The sequence below is a fragment of the Aythya ferina genome (assembly GCF_964211825.1).
Source record: "Aythya ferina genome assembly, chromosome: 3".
In the NCBI taxonomy this organism is placed as follows: Eukaryota; Metazoa; Chordata; class Aves; order Anseriformes; family Anatidae; genus Aythya; species Aythya ferina.
Window position 1 is genome coordinate 37,136,882 of NC_140298.1, and position 21,613 is coordinate 37,158,494.

Sequence of the window (21,613 nt, forward strand, 5' to 3'; positions counted from 1 at the left end):
CCCCCCCATCACGTATTGACCTCATGGGACATCTTACACTCTTTAAGACTCCGTGCATGGTCTGGCCTGGCCTGACCCTGCTCTCTTCTCCCTTTACCCTGACTGATAGTATGATCTCCACCTCCCCACACTAGGATCTGTAAGTCAAACCGAGTGAAGGAAGTGGTTGTGAGGTACAGCACTACCTTGCAGTGCAATTTTTGCCATGGGATGAAGTCCCTCCTGAAGTTCATACTAGCTGATAACAGACATCACGTGACAGCACACAAGTTTACCACTACAGTCTTATTTCTGTGGTATGAATTGTGCGTCACTAAAAATAGTAAAAATATGCCTCATGTCTTCTTACTCTTGGACCAGAGTCCTTGAAGATTCGAGCCTATCCTAGGACTATAATTCATCTGTCTCCATGTGTATTTACCAAGTTCTCAATGTGCCTCCATTGAAATCAGTGGAGTAAAAGACACAAGAAAGCATCCTAGTAACCTCCAAGGCCTTTAAGTAAGGCTCATAAAATGGAGAACATCAGCATTTGACACTTGTCTTTAAGCAGATGTTGTAAAAACACCAAAACCAGAACATCTGCCAAAACAGGGTCTTAGGGGAGCTAGATTAACAGTGAAATTACCACCACTGTACTATTAAAATAACTATTAAAAGGAGGAAACTGCAGCAAGTCTTTTAATAGGTGGCACTCTGAATTGGCAGTGGACCAAGACAGGACAACTGCAGCATGGACATTCCCCTCTAAGCTACATCAACTTTCCTATGAAAATTTAAAATGACAATGAACTTCAGTAGTTCAAAATTTCATAGCGGTTTCTGGAAAGCTAAAGGACAGCTGGCAAAACAAAAAATGGCCTTTGTGTTCCCTGGCTATAATCATTCCCATGTAAGTTCATTAAACTTTTGTGCTGAAACCCTGGCAAAGCAGAATGCCAGCCAGCATGGTGCCTCAAAAGTGATTTTGGGCTCACTACAAAGACCTTTAAAACACACCAGTGTAATGTGCTAAATACAATAAAAAAAGTTCCAACTTTGTTGAAAATTATGTGTCATGAGCTTTGTTAAGTATGGGTCTAACTGCATCTTGGCCAGACAAGCATGGTCTGTACAGGTACACTGTGCTGGAGCTTCTCTAGTCCTCTAAGACAACTGGCATAAGCTTTGGAACTAATGATGTTTGGATTTGCTGTTCAGTCTGCCTTTTTTTTCTTTTTCTCTACAATTTGCAAAAAATGGTAATTCTGAAAACAGCAACCAAAATATTCCTTACTTCACTCAGCTGCTCAATGCAGGCCAAAGCCTGGAAGCTAGTGGCCGAGCGGGCAGAGCATCTGCTGGTGTAGGCCAGCATGGTGCCAGTAATATGGCCGTGGAGCAGGCCCTATTTACATCAGCTAATAATCTGGCCATACTGTCACAACAGAAGCGGAGGACATTCAGCTATTTTCCACATCAGGCTCTGCTACGTATTGATTTGCATGGCCCAGTATGAACACACGCACACACACGTTTCTGCTTTGATTTGTTTTGCACTGAGAGATTATTTCCTAGATGTGATCTGGGCACTCTCAACATTGTAAATCACTGTGGTACAATGCTATTAGTTTTTTTCTGGTTCTTTATGTGTGCGGAGATACCATGTACAGAGACAGCAAAATGAGTTAAATGACCATTAGATTAATCAGGAAAGAAACTGCTCTGTGTTCCTCATGACATTCTGCAATTATCCAGCAGCAGAAACGATGTTAGTGGTTTCTTTTATTGCTAGTAACTGAAATAAGACTAAACTACTGCTTGTCCATGGACTATAAACAATCTGAATACACTACTGCACCAAAAGCACATAATAGGCAGATCCAGGACATATCAATATATAAAGTAGCTGTTTCATGTGTATAAACAGCGATCTGATTTCATCCTTTTCCTGCCTACCTAGCAATCAAGTACACAAATATAAAACAATTAATTTTTCAGTTGGAAAGTATATGTTCTGAAAAGCAAGATGCATTTGAGTATTTGTAACTGTTAATATTTGTCCATTAGACTGTTCCAGTGCCATGCCTACCCTTCTTTCTATTTATACTGGCATTGATCAACTTGTTCACTTTCAGTTTAAATGATTCAATTCTGTTTTGATTGCCATGTAATTTAAATGCAAATAATTACTGCAAAGATGACATTTAGAAAACCAGCTCTGCTAAGCAGGAAGGTCTTTATTAGGCAGAGGAGTTTGCCAGTAATATCAGAAGCATCCCTTTAACTGCAAAATGTGGAAACCTATCATTTCAGTTCTTTTAAAAGATACTCAGCTTTCTCTCTGACTCCCCTTAATTAAAACTATTCTGTGGTATCACTAAGGTTTGGTATCAGGGTATAGCATAGGCCACTGAGTGAAAGGAAGAGGGGAGGAGAATATTATTTGTTTTTAGTTCATATGGCTATGCTCTAGATACCCACAGGCTATACTCTAGATTACCATCTTGTGAAATTATGTTTGTATTTCAGACTGCAACCTGGTTCTGATGCAAAAACACCGAGAAGTGTTTCACGTAATCACAATGAAAAAGCAGCAGTGACAGGGGAAAAAAAAAACAACAACAACAACAAAAAAAAACAAGTCTGAAATAGTTAAAAACCAGCTCACTACTTCTCCCTTCTTCCTTCTGCCATTAGGGTTAGACTGTTGCTTTTACACTTTTGTCACGTATGAGAAATCTAGAGATACCAAACTGCCTGAGGATGGAGATGCGATTGTTGCAGTCTCACCTTTCCTCAATGCCCTTAGAGCAAAGTATTCTTTATGTGTCAGCTGTGAATCCAAAGAAATGTTGAGAGGCAACAATGAGGAGGACAAATTCTGCCTTTGCTCATTCCCTGCCATAGCAGCATCTTCAGTTTGGGCTCATAACTGGACATCCAACTCCTCTTTCCTCACAGCTGGCAGATTTCAATGGCACCCCTTGAAATTTAGTCTTCACTAGTGAGAGCTTCATGAACACCAGGGTAACACACAAAAGAGAAGGAGCCTGACATTTCTATTCTTGCATTACAGAAACCTGGTCCTTTCACCTCAACCAAAACCCGTGACTCAGTGTCTGGTAGAGTGCCTTCCCTAAAAGGCACTGCTCCTGTTAAACAGATCATCCCAGGGATCTTGATTCTAGCACAGAGCCTTACAAGGTGCATTCACTCCCCTTCTCAAAGCAGGGTTAAACAACTGAACCTCAGAAACTATTTTTAAGTTCTGAGTATCTCCAGGTATGGAGACTCCACAATCTCTCTGAGCAACCTGTTTCACTGCCTGAGCATCTTCACAGTAAAAATAAGTAAAAAAAAAAAAAAAAAAAAAAAGAAGCATAGATCAAATTTTCTGTAGTCCAAACACTCATCCTGTCACTTGGTACCACTAAGAAGAATCTATCATCTTTACTCTCTCTCCCCTCATCACGTATTATATACTTAGATAAAAAAGATCCTCCAGAGCCCCATTCTCAAGGTGGAACACTCCCACTCTCTCAGTTTCTCCTTACATCTCAAGTGCTCCAGTCCCTTTGTGAGAAGTCATTTTTGTGGCCTTTCACTGGACTCCAGCATGTCTTTGTGCATCCTGTACCGGGGATCCCAGAACTGGACTTCAGATGCAGTCTCACCAGGGCTCGGTAAAAGGGAGGATCACTTCCTTCAACCTGCCAGCAGTATTGTCTTCCTAATGCAGCCCAAGATGCTGGTGGTCTTCATCACAAAGGCACACTGCTGATTCATGTTCTGCCTGTCTAGCAGAACCCCCAAGTCACAGAATAGTTGAGGCTGGAAGGGACTTCTGGAGATCATCCAAGCCAACTCGCCTGCCAAGCAGGGCTACCCAGAGCATATCACACAGGATGGCATCCAGGCAGGTTTTGAATATCTCCAGAGAAGGAGATTCCACAGCCTTTCTGGGCAACCTCTGGTCCTTTTCTGCAAAGCCACTTTCCAGTTAGTTGGCACGCCAGTACGTGATTATTCCTCCCCAAGTGCAGGACTTTGCATTTCCTTTTGTTGAACTTATTAAGAAGTGTTGGCCCACTTCTCCAGCTGATTTGGACCATATGAATGGGGACCAGACTCAACTACAGGTGAACTTTGGCTTTCCTAGCACTTGTTGACTTTCCTTCCCACCTTGTTGGATCTGTGTTCACAGAGCAGGAAGGCAGAAGAGTAGAATAATCACTTGTAGTACAGAGATGCCAAGTTCATCTCCCATATTAAAGTTGTCTCCTAAGTAAAACCTACTCTGATCTCAGAAAGATTTCCCTTAAATTTCATGTCTGTTCTGCTGCTTTTTTTTCCTCCTGACAAGCACTGAGACAGCAGAATTGCTAGAGGAAGATGTCAGGCTGCAGGTCCCCTAGTATGGCTCTATAGGAATGCATGAATTTAGCTCATGAAGCAACTGTAACTTCAGAGGCTATACAGAGGAAAAAAAAAATCAATATAATTGCTTTTTTAGGCTAATAACAGCTTGATTTTGCTCTGAAAACCTCAGACATGTTAATGAGTCTTCAGCACAGCTGTAATGTCCAGCTTACATACTGTTTTAAAATCTCCAAGAATCAGAAGAAAAATGCATTTGCTTTACTGTGAATGTTGTTTTACATTGTGAATATTTTATGTCACTGAATAACATTCAGCCCTCAAAATTTACATACTGAGCTAAGGATAAAAGAGAGCTAAATTGCTCTGTAAGTTAGGTAGCAAGGATTCCCTCAAGGCCCTCAGACCTGAAAGATTTTTTCCTCGAACAAGATGCTTTCTAGTTTTTGCTGACTCACATGAGTTCAACCATTACAGTTTGAGCAGTATAGTTCATTCAAAAACATATATAACCAGGTGCCCTCACGGAGGCCCTGAACTGACACAACTCAATTAAGTTCAGCTCAATACCAATTTTTACCAGAAAGGGATTGTAGAGGCCTGGGGAAGAGGTAGAACATCTTGTCACCAAAACCCGAGCAGATTCTTCTGGTATTTTCTTTCATGCTTTCCTTTCTTGTAGCTTTGTTTTACTGGTATTAGCAATTATAATCCTTCACTGACTGTAGGGACACCTCGTGGTGAGGATAGGTGAAAACAGCAGGCTGCCATTCAATTAATTAAACCAAGCAGTAAAAGACTGACAGATGTTTCTTCTCCTTGGGATAATCAGAATTTCACAGGCACAGACTTCCACTCCCACTCCGCTTCTGAATGGGGCATACATTAACACATCCAGAACAGAAAACACTGACACAGGAACTTCAAGAACAAAAGATTGAGTCATCCAGCAGACCTCAAATATCTAGCAATCTAAGGGCCAGACCAACTTATTAACTTTTGTCTTTCAGGGGCTACCAGGGTGGCAGATTCAACTCTGGATACTCACTTGAAAAGGCAGTTCCCAGAACAACCATTATGTTTGTTTCCCCTCCTCCTTTTTATAACAGGCCAGCAAAGCTCATTTCAGTGACTTACTGCAGTATTTCTTTCTGGGATTTTTATTTTCTTTTAAACGTGCACGCATATGTGATTTTAAACAGGGATTTCCTTTCTCACTGCAACTACCCTATGGTACTGTCACTGCAGCATTGAATACATTACATAATAAAAATTGCATCAGCTTGCTTACCCAGTGCAGTGACCCAATGCAGACCTTGGCAGCCAGAAGAGGAACGGTGGGATCTGCTGGTCGCAGTTTAGCACACTCTTTGAGCACTGATACAGCATATGCTGACTGGAGGGAGGAAGGGGAGACAGAGCAGGAAAGGAAAAAAAAAAAAAAAAAGGCTGATTAGACAATGCTGTTAAGAGCCCAAGCAAGGTATTTCAGTGAAATGTACAAAACAGTGATATGAAATTACAAAAAAAAAAAATCATGTCAGCAACAAGTTAGCAACTTTACTCCCACCTCCACACACACAGACACACATGTGCACACAAACACATGCTTCCCACGCTCAGAAGAAGTATGCTGAAGAACCGTCCCTGGCTGTGCACTTTACAAGAAACAGTCTTCTTCAGCTATCAACACACTGGTTATTTTAACTCTGCCCTTCCAACTCACAGCAACTCTGCCATATAGTTCCCCTTGCATGCAGCCATCTTCCAGTAAGCCAGAGGAGATCACAAAGAGGTTATCCTTTTGTACGTTACATTTTAGACCAACCAAAAAACCTGTCAGACAGAGGTTTGTGTAGCTAAAGTGATCTGTTCTGTAGGCTGTTTTTTTGTCTTCTCCAGGTCCGAATGTACAAGAACCCAACTGGGATCCCACCATGCAAATGGTGGGGCAGGCAGCTGCAGAGCTGTGCACCCGCCATGCAGCGGGTGGTCTGAGAAGCATGTGGCAGACAGAAAGCCCACGGAGCTCTTCCTGGTGTAAGGTTACCATTAATAAATGGTGTTCATTGAGCTCAGCCGTTACACGGCCTTTTGGATATTCCACGTGCTCTACAAACACTGCTTTTACAGCAGTGCCATTCATGGCGGCTGCATTTCAGCAGTTTAATGGGGAATGAGGAATGCTCTGGTGTGAGATGCTGGTGACAAGGAAGGCTTGGGCAGCCCTGCCAGTTTCCTAGCCCACCCTAACCCACCTGAACCAGTTTCTTTGAAGCTTCCAACTCTCCTCATACACGACCCAGAGCCCCTCAAAGCCCCACTTCTCCCAGCCGAGAGGCACACAGGCCTCTCACTCGTATGCACCCCCAGCAGCATGTTGCGCAGCCACGACCTCTCTATATCCCAGGAGGGCAGTAAACACACTGATACAAGCTCACAGAGCCTAACTAACAACCATCCCTATCAGGTCCTGGCCCACGAGGGCCCTCCTCACTGCAGCTCCTGTGAGCACACACTAACACCACGCAGCTGGCAGCCCCGCAGGACGGTTTCACACTCCCACAGGCCATCAGCACTTCCCCTCCCTCCCGCCGCAGCAGGCTGCCTGAGCCTGCCTCCTCCTCTCTCCGCAGAGCTGAAGGTCCAGTTCTTGCTAGAGGATTCAAAGCCTGGAGAAAAATGGGCTTGGAAGGCAGCCTGGAAAAAGGGGAAAAAGCGATGCACAGCAGTCCTGCACATGACAAGGCAAAGATGAGCTTTTTAAGAGAACACACAGGCTCTGCAGCAGCACAAGGCAAAGCTTCCTGCTTGAAAACCTTGAGTACCTGCTATGTAACCTAAATAACATAGCCTAAAAAAGAGCAACAGCTTGCCCTACATTCTCCAGACTGCTCCCACCAATGCGGAGCATCAGATATCATCAATACAAGTAATGAAATTTTGCTCTGTTACAATTCCAAACACATCATTCAGCTGCTGGTCCGAAGCCAGGAAGATGCCTGTCTGGGAACAGAGATGGGAGCTTAACCTGTACCTCGCCCCGCTCAGAAATAAAGGCTTGGGTAATTCAATCCTGAAGCAGAGCAAGAAACGCATCACCGCGCTCTGCTGTTACTAGATGACTCGCATCCCTCTGAATGAACCTTCTTGACACCTATTTGTTTAGAACAAGTAATGTCTCAGGTTTTAATGGCTTCTTTTTCCTCCTTTACAGAAGGCTGCCTGTGCTGCAGGGAGCTGGTATTCCCAGTGCCACCACTCAATGTGCTTTAAGCGCTAGCATAAGCATGTAGGTGTCCTAACCTGGCACATCATCTTCCTGCCCTCTGTTCTGGCCCACACGTGTTGCAGACTAGAGAAACCCAAGCAGTACCAGAGGACCACATGCACTTTACCAGGCAGCGTATATGCAGCTGAACACCTCCAGCCCTTGTTATCCTAGCATACAAAAGTAAAATGAAAAGGCCAGGCATATACAAGACCACCTTCTGTCCTGTGTCACTGCTTTGAGAAGATGTGGACAGATCGATGGGGGGGGATTCTGTTCCCCACAGGAGGGAGCAGGAGGCACCTGGGGCTGCTGCAGCACTGCTGGCGATCACAGCTGGTGCGAGTACAGGTCAGAGCAGCGAGACGCCTGCTCAAAGTTGGGCCGCAGCCACGAGACTGTTGGGGGGCAAGGACAAAGCAGCCACTACTGAATGCAGCACAGCAGAGAAACCCACCTTGTGGCCATGCCCAAATTCCTCTCCTTCGTAGAGCCACTTGACTGCATGTGCTGAGGAGCTTCTGAACACTAATTGACCAAGTCAAAGCTATACCTTCCATGCTGCTCTCAAAACATCTACGAAGTTACGTTACTTTAGGCAAGTTTATAAAGTTTGCAATTAAACGTGTACAGCAGAAATGGTTTTAGAAACATGGCAACATGAAGCCTTCCTCCCCAGCTGCATTTTTAAAATTCAAGAGATCTATAAAATCGCACCTTGAAAACTACTCAGCAGAAATTATATATAGATGAAAATGGTGGCCAAGGAATGACTACAGGAAGAATAACATCTCACTCCCACTGTTACTTGGTTTAGGGGACACTGGTGAGAAATATACATACCAAGGTGTAACACAGATATTCATTACAGGCATTAATTGGCAGGGAACAAACATCACCCACCCTGTATTGAATACAGATGTCATTGGTTTGTAAAAATATTTAATATGAAACAGTGTTTGTGTAACACTGAAATAATCTGATAATTAAAATGCACATATTCTTTCACTTAGCGTGGGTGGACCAGGCAGCCAAGTGCATTGTTTGTGAGACTCACTGCAAGGCAATAATAATTAGATTTATTGGTGAGGCATGATTTGAGAAGAGCAGAGCTTGAACTCCAAGTGACTGCATGCTTCCTGCTCATAATTTGGAGCTTCAGTACAGCTCACATCAAATCTCAGGCCAGGGTTTAAGTTCTTTCTGTTTAGATCTCTAATTGTTGGATTATAACAACTGCACTAGAACCAGTTCTCAAGGATTTCAGAAAACAAAACAAAACAATTTGCCTCTGGGCCTCATTTGGACTCTCTCTGGGAAAAAAGGCTTGTGAGTCTCCCTAAAACAGAGGAACTCATTGAAAAGACATAGCTTAAAGAAACGGCAAGCTTGCCAACAGCTGCCTCGTGGGGGGTTCCAGCTTTTTTAAATGGGAGATCTGAGTTCTCAGCCTTAGGATCCTCATCAGATTTAAGGAGATTCATGACAATTCTCCTTTTTGTTATGACAAGCAAGGCACAGAACTCAAATCAGGATACAGAGTGAAAACACAGCCTTAAGGGACAAAACACATACAAAAAAAAAGTGTAAAGGACTACAGAACCTCTCTTACCTGAATTGGACATCTCCATCTTTCACACAACAGCTTTGTTATTTTTGCAGTGGGGACAGGTGAAGCACGTGGCACTACTGTTGCATGTTTAAGTCCAATATTTAACGAATCTGTTCTCTGTTAATTTTTTTTTCACCTAATCTACTTGCATACACTATTTTCCTTCTGCTGAGTTCACAAGTGTGCTCTGTAATAATTTCTGAAAAGAAAATGAGTAAAGACAGGTGCTGGGAAGCAGTGAGCAACACTCACAAAAGGCTGCTTTCAGGACAGGCTGAAAGGGCTCTGTGTGCTGCACTCAATACACGGGCGGCACCTCTCAACCTGCAGTGAGGAATTGTAAGGAAGCTACTGGGAAGAAAGATGGAGAAGACACCTCTCCCTAAGTAGTTAAAGTTGTCATGGTTTTGAATCCTGTAAAACAAAGAAAAACTTCTAACCAAATACTAACCACAGCTCTCCTTCCCCATTTGCTAACTTCACAATGAATGACACAAGCATATTCCTGAACAACATTTGCACATGACCGGTATACATGTAGAATGAGGAACAGGTCACTGTTAGTTTTCTTTCTTAACTTTTCCAAAAGACTCGAGAGATGAGAGATTTTGCACCATTAGTGCATTTACCTAAATGGATGGCAAAATCTCGAGTGCACTCCAATACTATTTATCATTCTTTCCTCTCCTACCACAGCGAAGCAAGGAAAGGAGGATGGCAGAGAATTCATTTCACACTTAGAAGATAAAGAGACCATAAATGTAAGTAAAAGGAAGAATTTCTAGACAGCAAATTGTGCCAAGCAGACCTGACACACCATACACAGTTGCTCTTCTCTTGCATAGGTTCCAAAAACCTTTCTACTTTTTTTTGCTTTCAGCCAGAGGGAAAACGTTCCTCAAGGTGGTGGTCTTGGTAGACAGCCTCCCTCCCAATTCACCTGGCAGTCCAGTACAGACAAATCCCCCCAAGTAGCATTGCCTGTCTTCGAGCATCATCCTGCCTGATCTTAAAAGCTGCACCATCTCAAAGGGATTGTGTCTGTGCGTGTGGCAGGAATCTTTCAACACACACGAATAAGTATTCCTGGTATCCTGGGATTCACAGCCATTTAGCTGTAAGTGACCTTGAACCAGCAAGGGAAGATGACATTAGAGGGAGCCAGCAATTGAGAAGTCAGGAATTAGCTGTTCACTGAATTTCTACATTTCTGTGAATCCCTCAGCATGGATATTATTCTCTTAAGACATTCACTTCTCTCAACATAGGGACTGCTGCTCCCCTTTTCTTTTACCCTGTGCTTAGCAAATCAGAGCACTGCAGTAAGGCAGCTTCAAACACTCACTTTTAGGAGTACCTCTTACATTCTGGGATTTAAAAGCATGACTTTGCCCATGCTAATGTGACAAACACCACCCTTCACACTTTCTGTCAAGAAAAGAGAGTTAAGCCTGAAGGCAGCTCTACAGCCCACCCAGGTATTCTGCTCCTCAGGCAGGAAGCTTTCCATTTTTAGCACCATCTACCGCACACACACGCCCTTCTCATCTCCCTTTTGCACCAAAAGAAACCAAACTATGGAATAACCCCTAGCTGGCTGACCTTTGTAACAGGATCTTTACCCAATGACTGTTCAATATTTTAACTTTCATTCCCCAGCAATGCTATTTAAGGAGCCAGCCGAGGCCTCTGCTGCTCCCAAGGTTCCTGCCTGCAATGCAAAAAGAAATGTTCCTTTTTTTTTTTTTTTTTTTTAAGTGCCAGTTGCTTAGCAACCAGCCTAAGCTTTTGCAAGGAAACCAACAGAAGGAACAGCCTAAATCATAAAATTCATCTGCTGTTGCTGCAGAATTATGTATCGAATGTATTTATAACTTTCCTCCTAACCTTCTGGAAAGCTGTATATCGGCATTACAGGCATGGCTGAGTCAAACTTGAAGCTCCTTGAAGCTATTACAGACATCTGCTTTTGCTGCACTGTTTTAAATAAGTGGCAGCATTCCTTTTTTGGGTGCAACACAGATAGGAGCAGCTCAGACATTAGCCTGACATTATTTGGCTATGACCAGTGCGTATCAGCAACTTGCAAAAGGCTTGAAAATCAAAGTGCACGTCTGTCTAAGGCTTGTTTCAAAACCCTAAAAATGCTGCCAGCACCAGCCCTGGGCAGGGCTGCATTATCTCCACTGCTGAGCAGCCAAGGGGAACGCAGTGACACTGCACGATTGGCTCTGCGAGAGCTGCAGCCTGCTCCCTCAGAAAAGCAGCTGAATGACAGATGCCACGGAGGATGCGATTATTTCCCTTTGTATAGCACCAGACACCTCCTGAAGTGTTACGTGATTAAGAAAATCACTCAGGTAGACAAGTGTGACTCTTTCTTCCTCTTTGCCTTGAAGATGAACAAACACAGGAAGGCTGAAAGGAGACAGGAGCATTTTGTGTAGCTGAAAGCAGATTTATCTGCCTGGCTTTGCAAGGTACCACCCTCGGAGAATAAATCCCCCTACGGCCAGCCATTCATACAGTAACATTGGCCACTGTCCCTGGGGTGTCCTCAGCACAGGCTAGCAGGGGCTGGGCAGGACCAGCATTTGCTGTCCTAAAGGCAAGCACTGGGCTGACGGTGTTCTGCAAACCCTGGGTGAGGGTGGCTGGACAGCTGAGCACCGGGCACCCCAGGAACACATCACCTCCATCAGCAACCCCAGCACAAGGCCTGCTGAGCACAGCCCTTGCCTCCAGGTAACTGCTTCCAGCTCCAGTCTCTTCCCACTGCCCGTTCACCTGCTCCAGACCCCTTCCCTTACGCACATCTTGCTGCTCCTCATCTCCTTAATGAGCACAGGGGTGAGGGGTAAGGGCAGATTACCTCCTCAGCTGGCCAGAGACTGTATGACTCCTCGCCCCTCTAGTCAGGAAATACAAGCAACCCAACAGCTTTTAACACAGTAAAAAAAAATAGAGCAGAAATATTAAATTTGAGCACAAAAATGATTTTATGTACTGAATACACTCATAACAACAGCTATCCACTGGACATGAGCAATGTGAGACTGCTGCAGGCTGACTGGCTGTGTTGGTGATCCCCGAACCTGCAGGCCGAGTACCCTCATCGTTCACAATTCCACAGCCATCTCTGGCAAATCCTCCCTCACCACCCTCAGGAAAACAGCACCTCGCTATCATTAAATACAAACCTCATCTCCTTGGATTGTTAGTTGGAAGAGCCATATAAGCATTGCTTTACACGTGCCTGTACAAGGCCCATTGTTTATCAGTTTATATTACCCTTTGGCCGTATCTCAGGTAAAAAGACACTCGAGACGCAGATCCTGTTGACCTAAGCCAAAGTCCAACCCCATGCACTTCTGAGTCTCTAATCCCAAAGAGCTCCGGTGATGCTTTGAGGCCCCCAGGCTGGGCCCCACATGGGGCAGTTAAGTGTGGAAGGGGACAGGGATCTGAAAAAGGGAGCATGTAACTGATCCAACTGGTCTGAGGCCAGGGAAATGCCTGCAAGTACACGCAGACCCTATTTCACATCCCTTGTGCCTGCAATACATCACCTAGACGCTGCGATCATTTTGCTTCCACCTGCAGGTACCTCGGCAGAGCTGCCCCAGCCTGCAGGACCGCTGCGTGCTGGTCTTCTCCACCACTTCCAGTGCAAACTGCTCAGCTGAAAAGCAGCAGCAGAGGTGGTCTGCCCCAACCAGCCATCCTTCACACAGTCTCCTACATCGTAAATAAAGATCTGCTCCTTTCCCTCCCTCTAATCCTGCTCAATACAGGTCACTTCTACTTTTCCAAAGTCTTGAGACCAGCAGATGCAACCTACTGCACTCATTTCGGCCTGGCAGCAGGGCAGTGGCTCATCCCATAGCCCAAGGACGCTGCCAGATGGCATCCGGCTCGCACACCACTGCCACTCAGGCTCCAGCCTGTCTGTGCATGGCAGACAGGGAGCTGCCGTGCCTGCTCAGCCTCTGGCTATCGTACTACCAAATGGTGAAGGTGATGACCAGCAGAAACAACTCAAAGCATCTGCGCGGCGTTCAGCATCCAGTTTTCTAGTACCAGTGCAGAAGAACAGGTGTTCTGCATCAGGCCAATGTAAACTTCTCCTGCCTATCCAGAATGACACACGGTGACACAGGACATCTCCCACTACTCTCTTCCTACAGCAGGCATGTCTTAATGCCACTGTCTATGCTTTCCCAGCATTTCACCTAAATTTCTTCTAAAATTGTCTACAAAGTCTTTCACATTTCAGGATGGACTTCGACCATTTAAATAAACACCCTCCCTTCATTCAGAAAACAAACAATTCAGTACACATGCATCCCCAAGAATAAGTTAAAAACCAACCAAACAAAAAACAACCACCAGACCATACCATCTTCTTGGCATCTTGCGTGATGAGAGCACAAGTTAAACTGCTGTCACTCCATTACTTCTGGTGTTTTAAGTGGATAGAAGAATAGGAAGGTCACGCTTCTCTGAGCTTTCTCATTCACTGTTTTATGAATCCCTAAGGCCCTGCTTGCCCTAAGGACTTTCCGAAGCAGTGTGCCTATTTTTGCTAAGACACATCCGTTTAAAAATAATGTGTAAACTCAAGCATACACACAGTAATGAGCCTAGCTGGTTGACTTGACATTCAGAGTGATCACTTGAGAAAAATGACAGCCACCATTTGGCAATTTTTTGGCTGGCAGAGGAAGAAAATAGTTTATGTTAAATTCTGACTTAATCCGAAAGAGATCAATATACAAAATAAAAGCAACACTAATCAAATGCAACACAGAACAGAGGACAAGATAGGCTTTTACAGCACTTTAAGAAGGTCAGAGTTTGCAATTCCTAAAAATATTTTAAAATAACAAGACCAAGTTTCTAGCATTTACAGGTTGATAGAGGGTTCCTGTCATACCCAAGATTTATGAGCATGATTTGCTGTACTGCAGAAGAAGTAACACCGCAGGATGTAAGATTTCGTTACCAAGAAATGAGATCAGGAATTGGCTGCGACTGAGACAGGTGAAAACAGATCTTCTACCTATAAAAGCTCAAGCGTGCTCTGCAATCTGCAGTCTAGACAAACCACACTCTTTTCTCATCAGTTCCTCCTGCTGCACTGGAGCACTTCCATTTAAACGAACGCTGTCCTGCTATCAGTATAAAAATGTATGCCACATCTCCCATTAGCGAGATGACGCATTGCAGAGTGTATGACAGGAATCCTCAGGGAATACTTTAGGATTAGAAGTGAAATGCTGCACAGATGGGATTGTTGGGTAAGGGAATCCTCACTGCTCCATATAAGGCACAGAACATTTAGAGCTTTGACAAAAACAGACAAGATCAGGCCATTTTACCTTCTAAATATTTCAAATACATGCCATACTTGAAGATCTTAAAAGTTGGGACAGTTGTAGAGATACAGATACTCATGTTGCTCATTTTTAAGTACCAAATATACAATAACCTCTAGGGGAAGCTGAAGAGATACATATACACTTAAGGAGGACAGATTTCTCATGGAAATTGTTAGAAGGTAAAGATGGTGCCCTATTTCTCTCTTCCATTCTAACTTAAGATCGAACCCCAGTTACTCTGGATACGCTGCCAACCATCAGCAGCTAATCTGCTGGGAAGCAGTTCTAGATTTTACCAGGGTTACATCATGATTTGCTGTCAAGTAACAGGTTACACAACCTGTAAAGCCACTAAACCTTCCGGACAAGTGAAATGAATTTATGGGAAGCTACTGTACCTCCCATCGCTGCCTATGTAGTCATTGTTGCCCTGAATATCAAGAGATCAGGTATCCGGAGGATTTGCAAAGGCAGGGAGGGCAGCTACGTGCTAACTCCAGCTGAATGCCAAGGGGAGCTGGGCCCGATTTTTAAAGCCTTCACCTGACATAGGCCAGCGTGAGGTATTAGCACCAAGGCAACAGGCTCACTGTTCAAGTATTCTTCCAGCTGCTTCGGGTTTCCCTATACATAACTGAGAGTCCAGCCATTGTTTTCATATCTGGAATTGGATTTTGAAATGCTTATACTGAACTCCTACAGGAATCTGTCAGCCTCCCTCCCATTAGACATTTCCCTCCAGCCCCCCACTGTTCTTTTACCTAATATACTTTATCAGAGTTTTGATGTCTCCTTCTGCTTATAACAGACCGAGCTGATTTATGAGATAACTGTGGAGTCCCAGTACAGACTCAGAGCTTGCTGGGTCCCACCAAGTCCAGCTCCAGTGCCTTACAACGTGGTCGTGGCTGACTGGTATTTGTCCGTGGTGTTCCACAGATCCCCAGTGACGCAAGCTCTACACGAATCTCCACAGGCAGTCCTTTTTCCAGCATACTGATATCCTTTTTTTTTTTTCCTTTTTTTTTTTCGCCTCCTAATTGGAAACATAAACTTGGGTTGCTGCAACTGGAAGACATTATGTCTTGTCCTACCCACCACAGACAAGAGGAAACCCTTCTTCTTTGCAACAGCTCTTGAACATTTCTTTCTCTTCAAACCCCATTCCCAACCTTTATGGGAACTTTTTTTTTTTTTTTTGCTGGTCTTTCCAGAGTCCTATTTACTATGCTTAAATATAAGTGGCACCATCTTACATATAAGGGCACCATAGCCCTTAGCCATCCTTGATGATCTTTACTAGACTCTATTGTTGGTCTGCTATTCTCTTAACATATAGCACCCAAAAACAGTCTTCTGTATAAGGCTTTGTGCTCATAAAAATAAAGGAACACCTTCAGACATCATCTGAGCTTTACTGCCACTTACACACCACAGGAGGACAACTTCTTTACAAAAGCTTAACACTGCTTATTCATCTCGAGCTTTCACCCCAAAGCCAGTTTCCAGTTCAAGTTATAGCCATAAAAGGCCAATAGTGGTCATCATTTAACTGATGATAAATGGTTGGTGATCTCTGTCTAATTTTACTCGGACCCCCTACACTCCATGGTCACAGAATATAGGACCATGCTGTAGGCAGTCTGCTACAGCTTTAATCTGCTCACAGCTCCTAAAAGATGTAGGTGGGGATCCCCACCATGAACAAGCTAAATTTATCATCTACTTTTCCTGCGGGAAGTCTCCTCTTTTAAGCCTAATAAAGAAAAGCTCAGCTATCTTTTGCAACTAGACTTCAGGCATCTCAGTGGTCTACTGAGAACTTTCACAAATACTGTATTAATTTTAAAAAATGGTGTTAAAACACAACCGCATGCATTCACATATCCTTTGTTTTTCTACATTATCTGCTGTACCAAGATTAAAGCACTTCAAAAATACAAATCTTCACAAGCTGTCTATGAAAAAGCACAAACATTTCCTAGGATCAGATGGAGAATCACAGCTTAGAGAGAGGTTAAGTCAACTGCCCAAAGACACAGAATTGCTGACAGTTTGAGACATCAGTATCTTTCTTATGCTACACATATTTATGTTGAATCTGTATAGTATGGACAGCTATATAACACTTTTCAATCCACAGCCATACACAAAGTATGTTTTCTCCTTAATAATGAAGAGCAAGCACTACATGAGAAGATAAGTACACAATACCTCATCACGAAGAACAATCAAATGTGAGCACTGTCCTTCACATAAGTTATTTGGTGGGACCTACCACCACAAAACATGTCTGCACACACTGAAAATGGTAAGCGAGACACATTCTGCCAGAGGAAAGTGTGCCCTTTCAGAGTCCTTTAGTTTGAACTTTACCTTTCCACAAGCCACCATGGACAGGGCAAGCTGGTACCAAAGGTGAAATTCATCAAATGCAAACTTCATGGCTCTCTCCAAGCACTGCAAAATAAACATTGGAAGAAATGTCAGGAATTGTTTTTGATATCCTTTGTCAATACTGCTGTTTGGCATGGCTCAGTAAGCAAATTAGGGCAGACGCCTTGTTGTGGAGCAAGTATGTTTTTTTTTTTAAATGACAATTTTCTTCCTCTTAGTTAATGGGGCCTGCTACCATATGATACCACTTTAAATTAGGGCTGCTTTGTTCAAGAGCCTACATATGAATCAGCTTAAAGTCTCAAACAGTTCTGACCTGTGCTGCCACAGGCCTGTAGCTGTTTCTACTAATTGCCAGCTAGTGCGCTTCACCTCCCTGACCAACAGCCAACAGTTACTGAAAGGCAGGTTTTGTTTGCACATTTCAGATGGAAGTCGAGCCAGAAGGCAGAGGTACCTCAGAAAGCATGACATACTGCCCTCTTCTGCCCAGTGTGATGCTGAGAAGGTCGTAGACTGCAGAAGCATCCCGGAGGCTGACAGCCCGGTCATCCTGCTGGTCAGGGGCACGGCTGATCACTGCGTCCCGGTTTGCCTGGGGACAGACACAAACATAGCATCAGACCTCAGCAGAGCAAGGAAACAAAACAAAACAACACAACTCATCCACAGGAAGCTCTACCCATCACCCATGGTACATTGTTTACAATCGTCTCAAGATTTTATTTATTTTGTTTTTGTTGTTTTGTTTTTTAAATTAAAAATATTCCCAGATCAGCAAGGTGTTTCCATACAGAAGTAGACTTTTTTTTTTTTATCCACAGAAAGCAAACTCAAGAAGACAGCTGTGCGTACAGAACAGACCTGCTGGGAATACTTCATCTGGATTTTTTTTCAGAATCAGAACATTAGGAAACTGACCTAACAGATCAGATTCCCCAAGACGTCAAAATACAAACTATCCTTAATCCATGTTCTTTATTACTTCAATTAGCTGCAACTGTGATAAAATACCAACCATGGAAGCAGCTGTCCTCTGTGCCTGCAACTGTTTTCTTCTCAATACCATGCGTTTCTCTTGTTCTTTTCTGCTACTCACTTTTTATTTTTTAATTTGAGCAGGTTGCCTGAGTAATCATATTTGCCATCAATTTAATGCAATTAGAAGCCTGGGCAATGCAATGCCAAATAATTATTTGGAAAATATCTTATTTTGTAAGTATTAATTTTGCATAATCTATCAGTTCATTGCTCAGCTTAGATACATTTAAAAGAAACATTACTTTTGACAGAAAATGATCAGTCTAGCAGCTTGCTAGGATGTTGCAAAATACCACATCCCACAGACTGAGATCTACCTCAAGATCCCAGCCTCTGTTTTCTGAGGACAAAGAGGGAAATCTTGAACCCAGAATGAAAAGAAAATTCCCTCTGGTTTCTGAACATGACTGCCTAACCTCTGAGAAAGGCAATACTGTATGCTGCTGAGCACAGTGGCATACACTGAGCACAGATACCCTGCCCTGGGCTCCTCAGCTGGACGAGGTGCAATGTAGGACATTCAGGTCTGACATCTAAGAGATCAGAAAAATTAGGAGACTGCAAACAGTTTCACCTGGGGCAAAAACAAACAAGATGTTTCCTCTCTAAAGCAGGGAGGCTACGAAATTTTTTTTATAATACTCACTACTATAATCTTACATCTATTTCTTTTTAATTGCAGGGAGCTTTTTTTTCCTAAAAAGGTTAAACACTGGAATTAAGTGTAATAAAAATTTCCAGAATATGCAGCTCCTACAGCCCACGCATATTTCAGGATGATTAAGCTGCAACTGTTTCATCATGATATTATCTGTGCAATACCCAGTTCCAAGCATTCTTCATCACAGCTGAGACAGCAAACACAATTACTGCCAACCAACCCAATCACAACCAAGAGCTAATGGCAAACACAGCTAAAGGCAAGCTGACAGGGCAGACTCAGTCTAGTGTTTGGATTGCGTACAAAAATTTACACCACCTCTTGTAGCAAGGGAAGTGGTTTCTTTTTTTATGTAAATACAGAAGACATAATTTGTGATTTAAAAAGATAGCCCAGAACAATACATTGTATCAGAGAATAAGGGTGAGAAAATAAGAAATTCCTGCAAGCAGAGCACAGAAGCATGTCTTATCTGTCTTTACTAGCAAAACAAAGTAAATATAAATGGAAAAGAAAATGTTCGAGTTCTGTTTGGATTTAACCCAAAACTACTTCAAAAGAAAAACAAAATTGCTGTAAAAAAGAAAAAAAAAAAAAGAACATATACAGTATGATTCTGAGATTACTATTTTAAAAAGAAAGTTAAAGCAGATCCAGAATGATCCTTACTGCCAGGTGAATCCTCCTAGATATATACAGTAGCAATAGCACATTTTTCCATGAGTTATATTAATTGTTTGTAGAAAATAGCTAATGAGATATCACCTGCATGCTCTGTAGTCTGATCAGCCTCCCATTACAGCCACCTATAGCCTGATGCTTTTTTTGGGTATCCATCTAGCACTGAGCTATGGCTTTTAAATTGCTGCATTAACACAGAGAAAATTAATCAGAACTAGAGAGTGCCCATTAATGTCTCCTAACAGATGTTGGTACTAGATGCAACAACATGCCCAAATTCTGCAATAAACAGGAATGAGACAATACATGTGAGAACTGCAGTCACACTGAACACGTTGTACGTATCGCACTTCACCTAGGCAGAGAGCAGTTACAAACAACATATGCACAGGCATGACTAATATTCCTTCCAAGGTCATAAACTTGCTTATTTAGCTCAATCCTTTAAATCTCAAAGCCACGGAAGGTCTTTGCAATCCATCACTCTCTGCTTCCACACATGAAAGTTGCCACTGAGCAAATACATCAAGTCACTTCTACCCCGACAGCGTGGTTTATGGTTATGTAATTACTGGCCCTATTTCCAATTGCTAATGCCAGTCGCTCAAAAATCAAGGAGCCCTCATATTGCTACAGAGCCATAAAAAAAAAAAAAAAAAAAAAAAAAGACAAGATGATGCAAATCTCATAACAAACACTAGTAGCAAGAACACAGAGTGTGTCTCATACAGCACTGCAAATCATCATCCCAAGGCTCAAGGTACTAGTTACCTCTGCAGTGTTACATACAGGAGGGCAGAGGAGGGAAATGTGGATCACTTACTTGAAATCCCCTCGGGGAAACCAGAATGTTTCTAGGGACTCTCAAAAGGAAGAATACTGTGATCCAGATCACCATTAGCCAGGTTTTCTTTGTTTACCTTTGTGTACACTTCAGTGGGGCAATGAGAAATCCTGACAGTCCCAGGTAAGTACACAGGCAAAACAGCTGCAGAGCTGGTGCAATGCTGCATATACTGATTTTGTCCAACAGCAAGTTTTACTTACCGAAAGGTACAGACAGACTTCAGTGACCATTTGAGTCTGCATGCATTCTAAGCCATTATCTGAACATTATTCCAACACCTGTGTTTCTAATGTTTTAAGCCATTAGTTTTCCTGAATGCAACTGGAAAAAGGCCTATTCGTAGAAGGTTTGCAGAAGGCTGACCAAACAGCTGCACCTAGGCAGCAATTCCTGCTTTGTCCCATTGCATTTCTTCCTCCTCCCCTATAAGCAGCATCAAAACTGCTACAAATACACTTCCAGCACCCCCAGTATGAGTCTTCCTTTTAAGCTGTTCCCATTGTAACACAGACGTGCCTCACTGCACACAAGTGGGATGGAGAGAGACGGTGAGTCACGCCATCAGAAGAAGAGACCCTCTGTTCAAGGCTGTCGTGTAGGATGGAGAAGGTCACTCCTGCTACCAACAGGAGTTAGTGTAATTTGCATTATTGCACGGAGGAAAACACACAGTCAAACCCTCTTTATTTGGGCTATTTCTCAGTTACAGGGCAACCCAAAGATGCATCGCATTTGCGTATTTTGGGATGTGTTACAGACGCAAGCATCTCTGCAGGCAGGTGGCTCAGACATGACACCAGCCCTATTTTGGGACATAAACACATCCTGGAGTCAGCGCAGCCTGAGCAGCATGCAGGCCCACGAGCACCTTCAGCCCTTCCTCCTGGCACGATGCCCACAGGCTGCGTGCACCCCAAAGGCTCCAGCACAGACTGGTGCCCACGAGCTGCCCCAGTGCTGAAGCTTGCTGATCTCTGTGCCAGATTTTATGTACGTGAACAGTTTACCTAACAATCCCGCTGAGCAACAGGCTCTTTCTTCGTGTCCACATGCACAATATACTCACCTGCAGCTGAGATAAGCCCCCTAGCCACAGAGGATGTGCTGTACCTTGCTGACACTGCTATGCCTCTCACATGCTAACTACAACTCATTTATGCTGTGTTTAGTACATGGAGCTGCAGAAAGGAAAAGAGCCACAGCAAATCCAAAGAGCCATTACTTCAGCAGATATTACGCACACAGTTACGCTGCAGAAAATTAAATTTTACCACAACACAGAGATGTTCTTCTTAATAAAAGTCAAGCAATCATATGAATGACAATGGAGCATATTCCACATAGCAGCCCCTTCTCACTGCAA

At 43.3% G+C, this 21,613-nt stretch overlaps 1 protein-coding gene across 3 annotated transcripts in view; it reads right to left on the bottom strand.

The window, feature by feature from the left end:
• Positions 1-21,613, bottom strand: part of TTC7A (tetratricopeptide repeat domain 7A) — a 183,934-nt gene that overhangs the window by 125,760 nt on the left and 36,561 nt on the right. For all 3 annotated transcript variants that reach the window (XR_014691589.1, XM_084514860.1, XM_084514861.1), the window contains 3 exons: positions 17,478-17,615; positions 17,000-17,083; positions 5,651-5,755 (listed from right to left, as the gene is read on the bottom strand). Coding sequence is in view for 2 of the 3 variants with exons in the window: in XM_084514860.1 (XP_084370986.1) it covers positions 5,651-5,755; positions 17,000-17,083; positions 17,478-17,615 (327 nt within the window). In the remaining variant the exon portion in view is untranslated. The remainder of the gene's footprint in view (positions 1-5,650; positions 5,756-16,999; positions 17,084-17,477; positions 17,616-21,613) is intronic.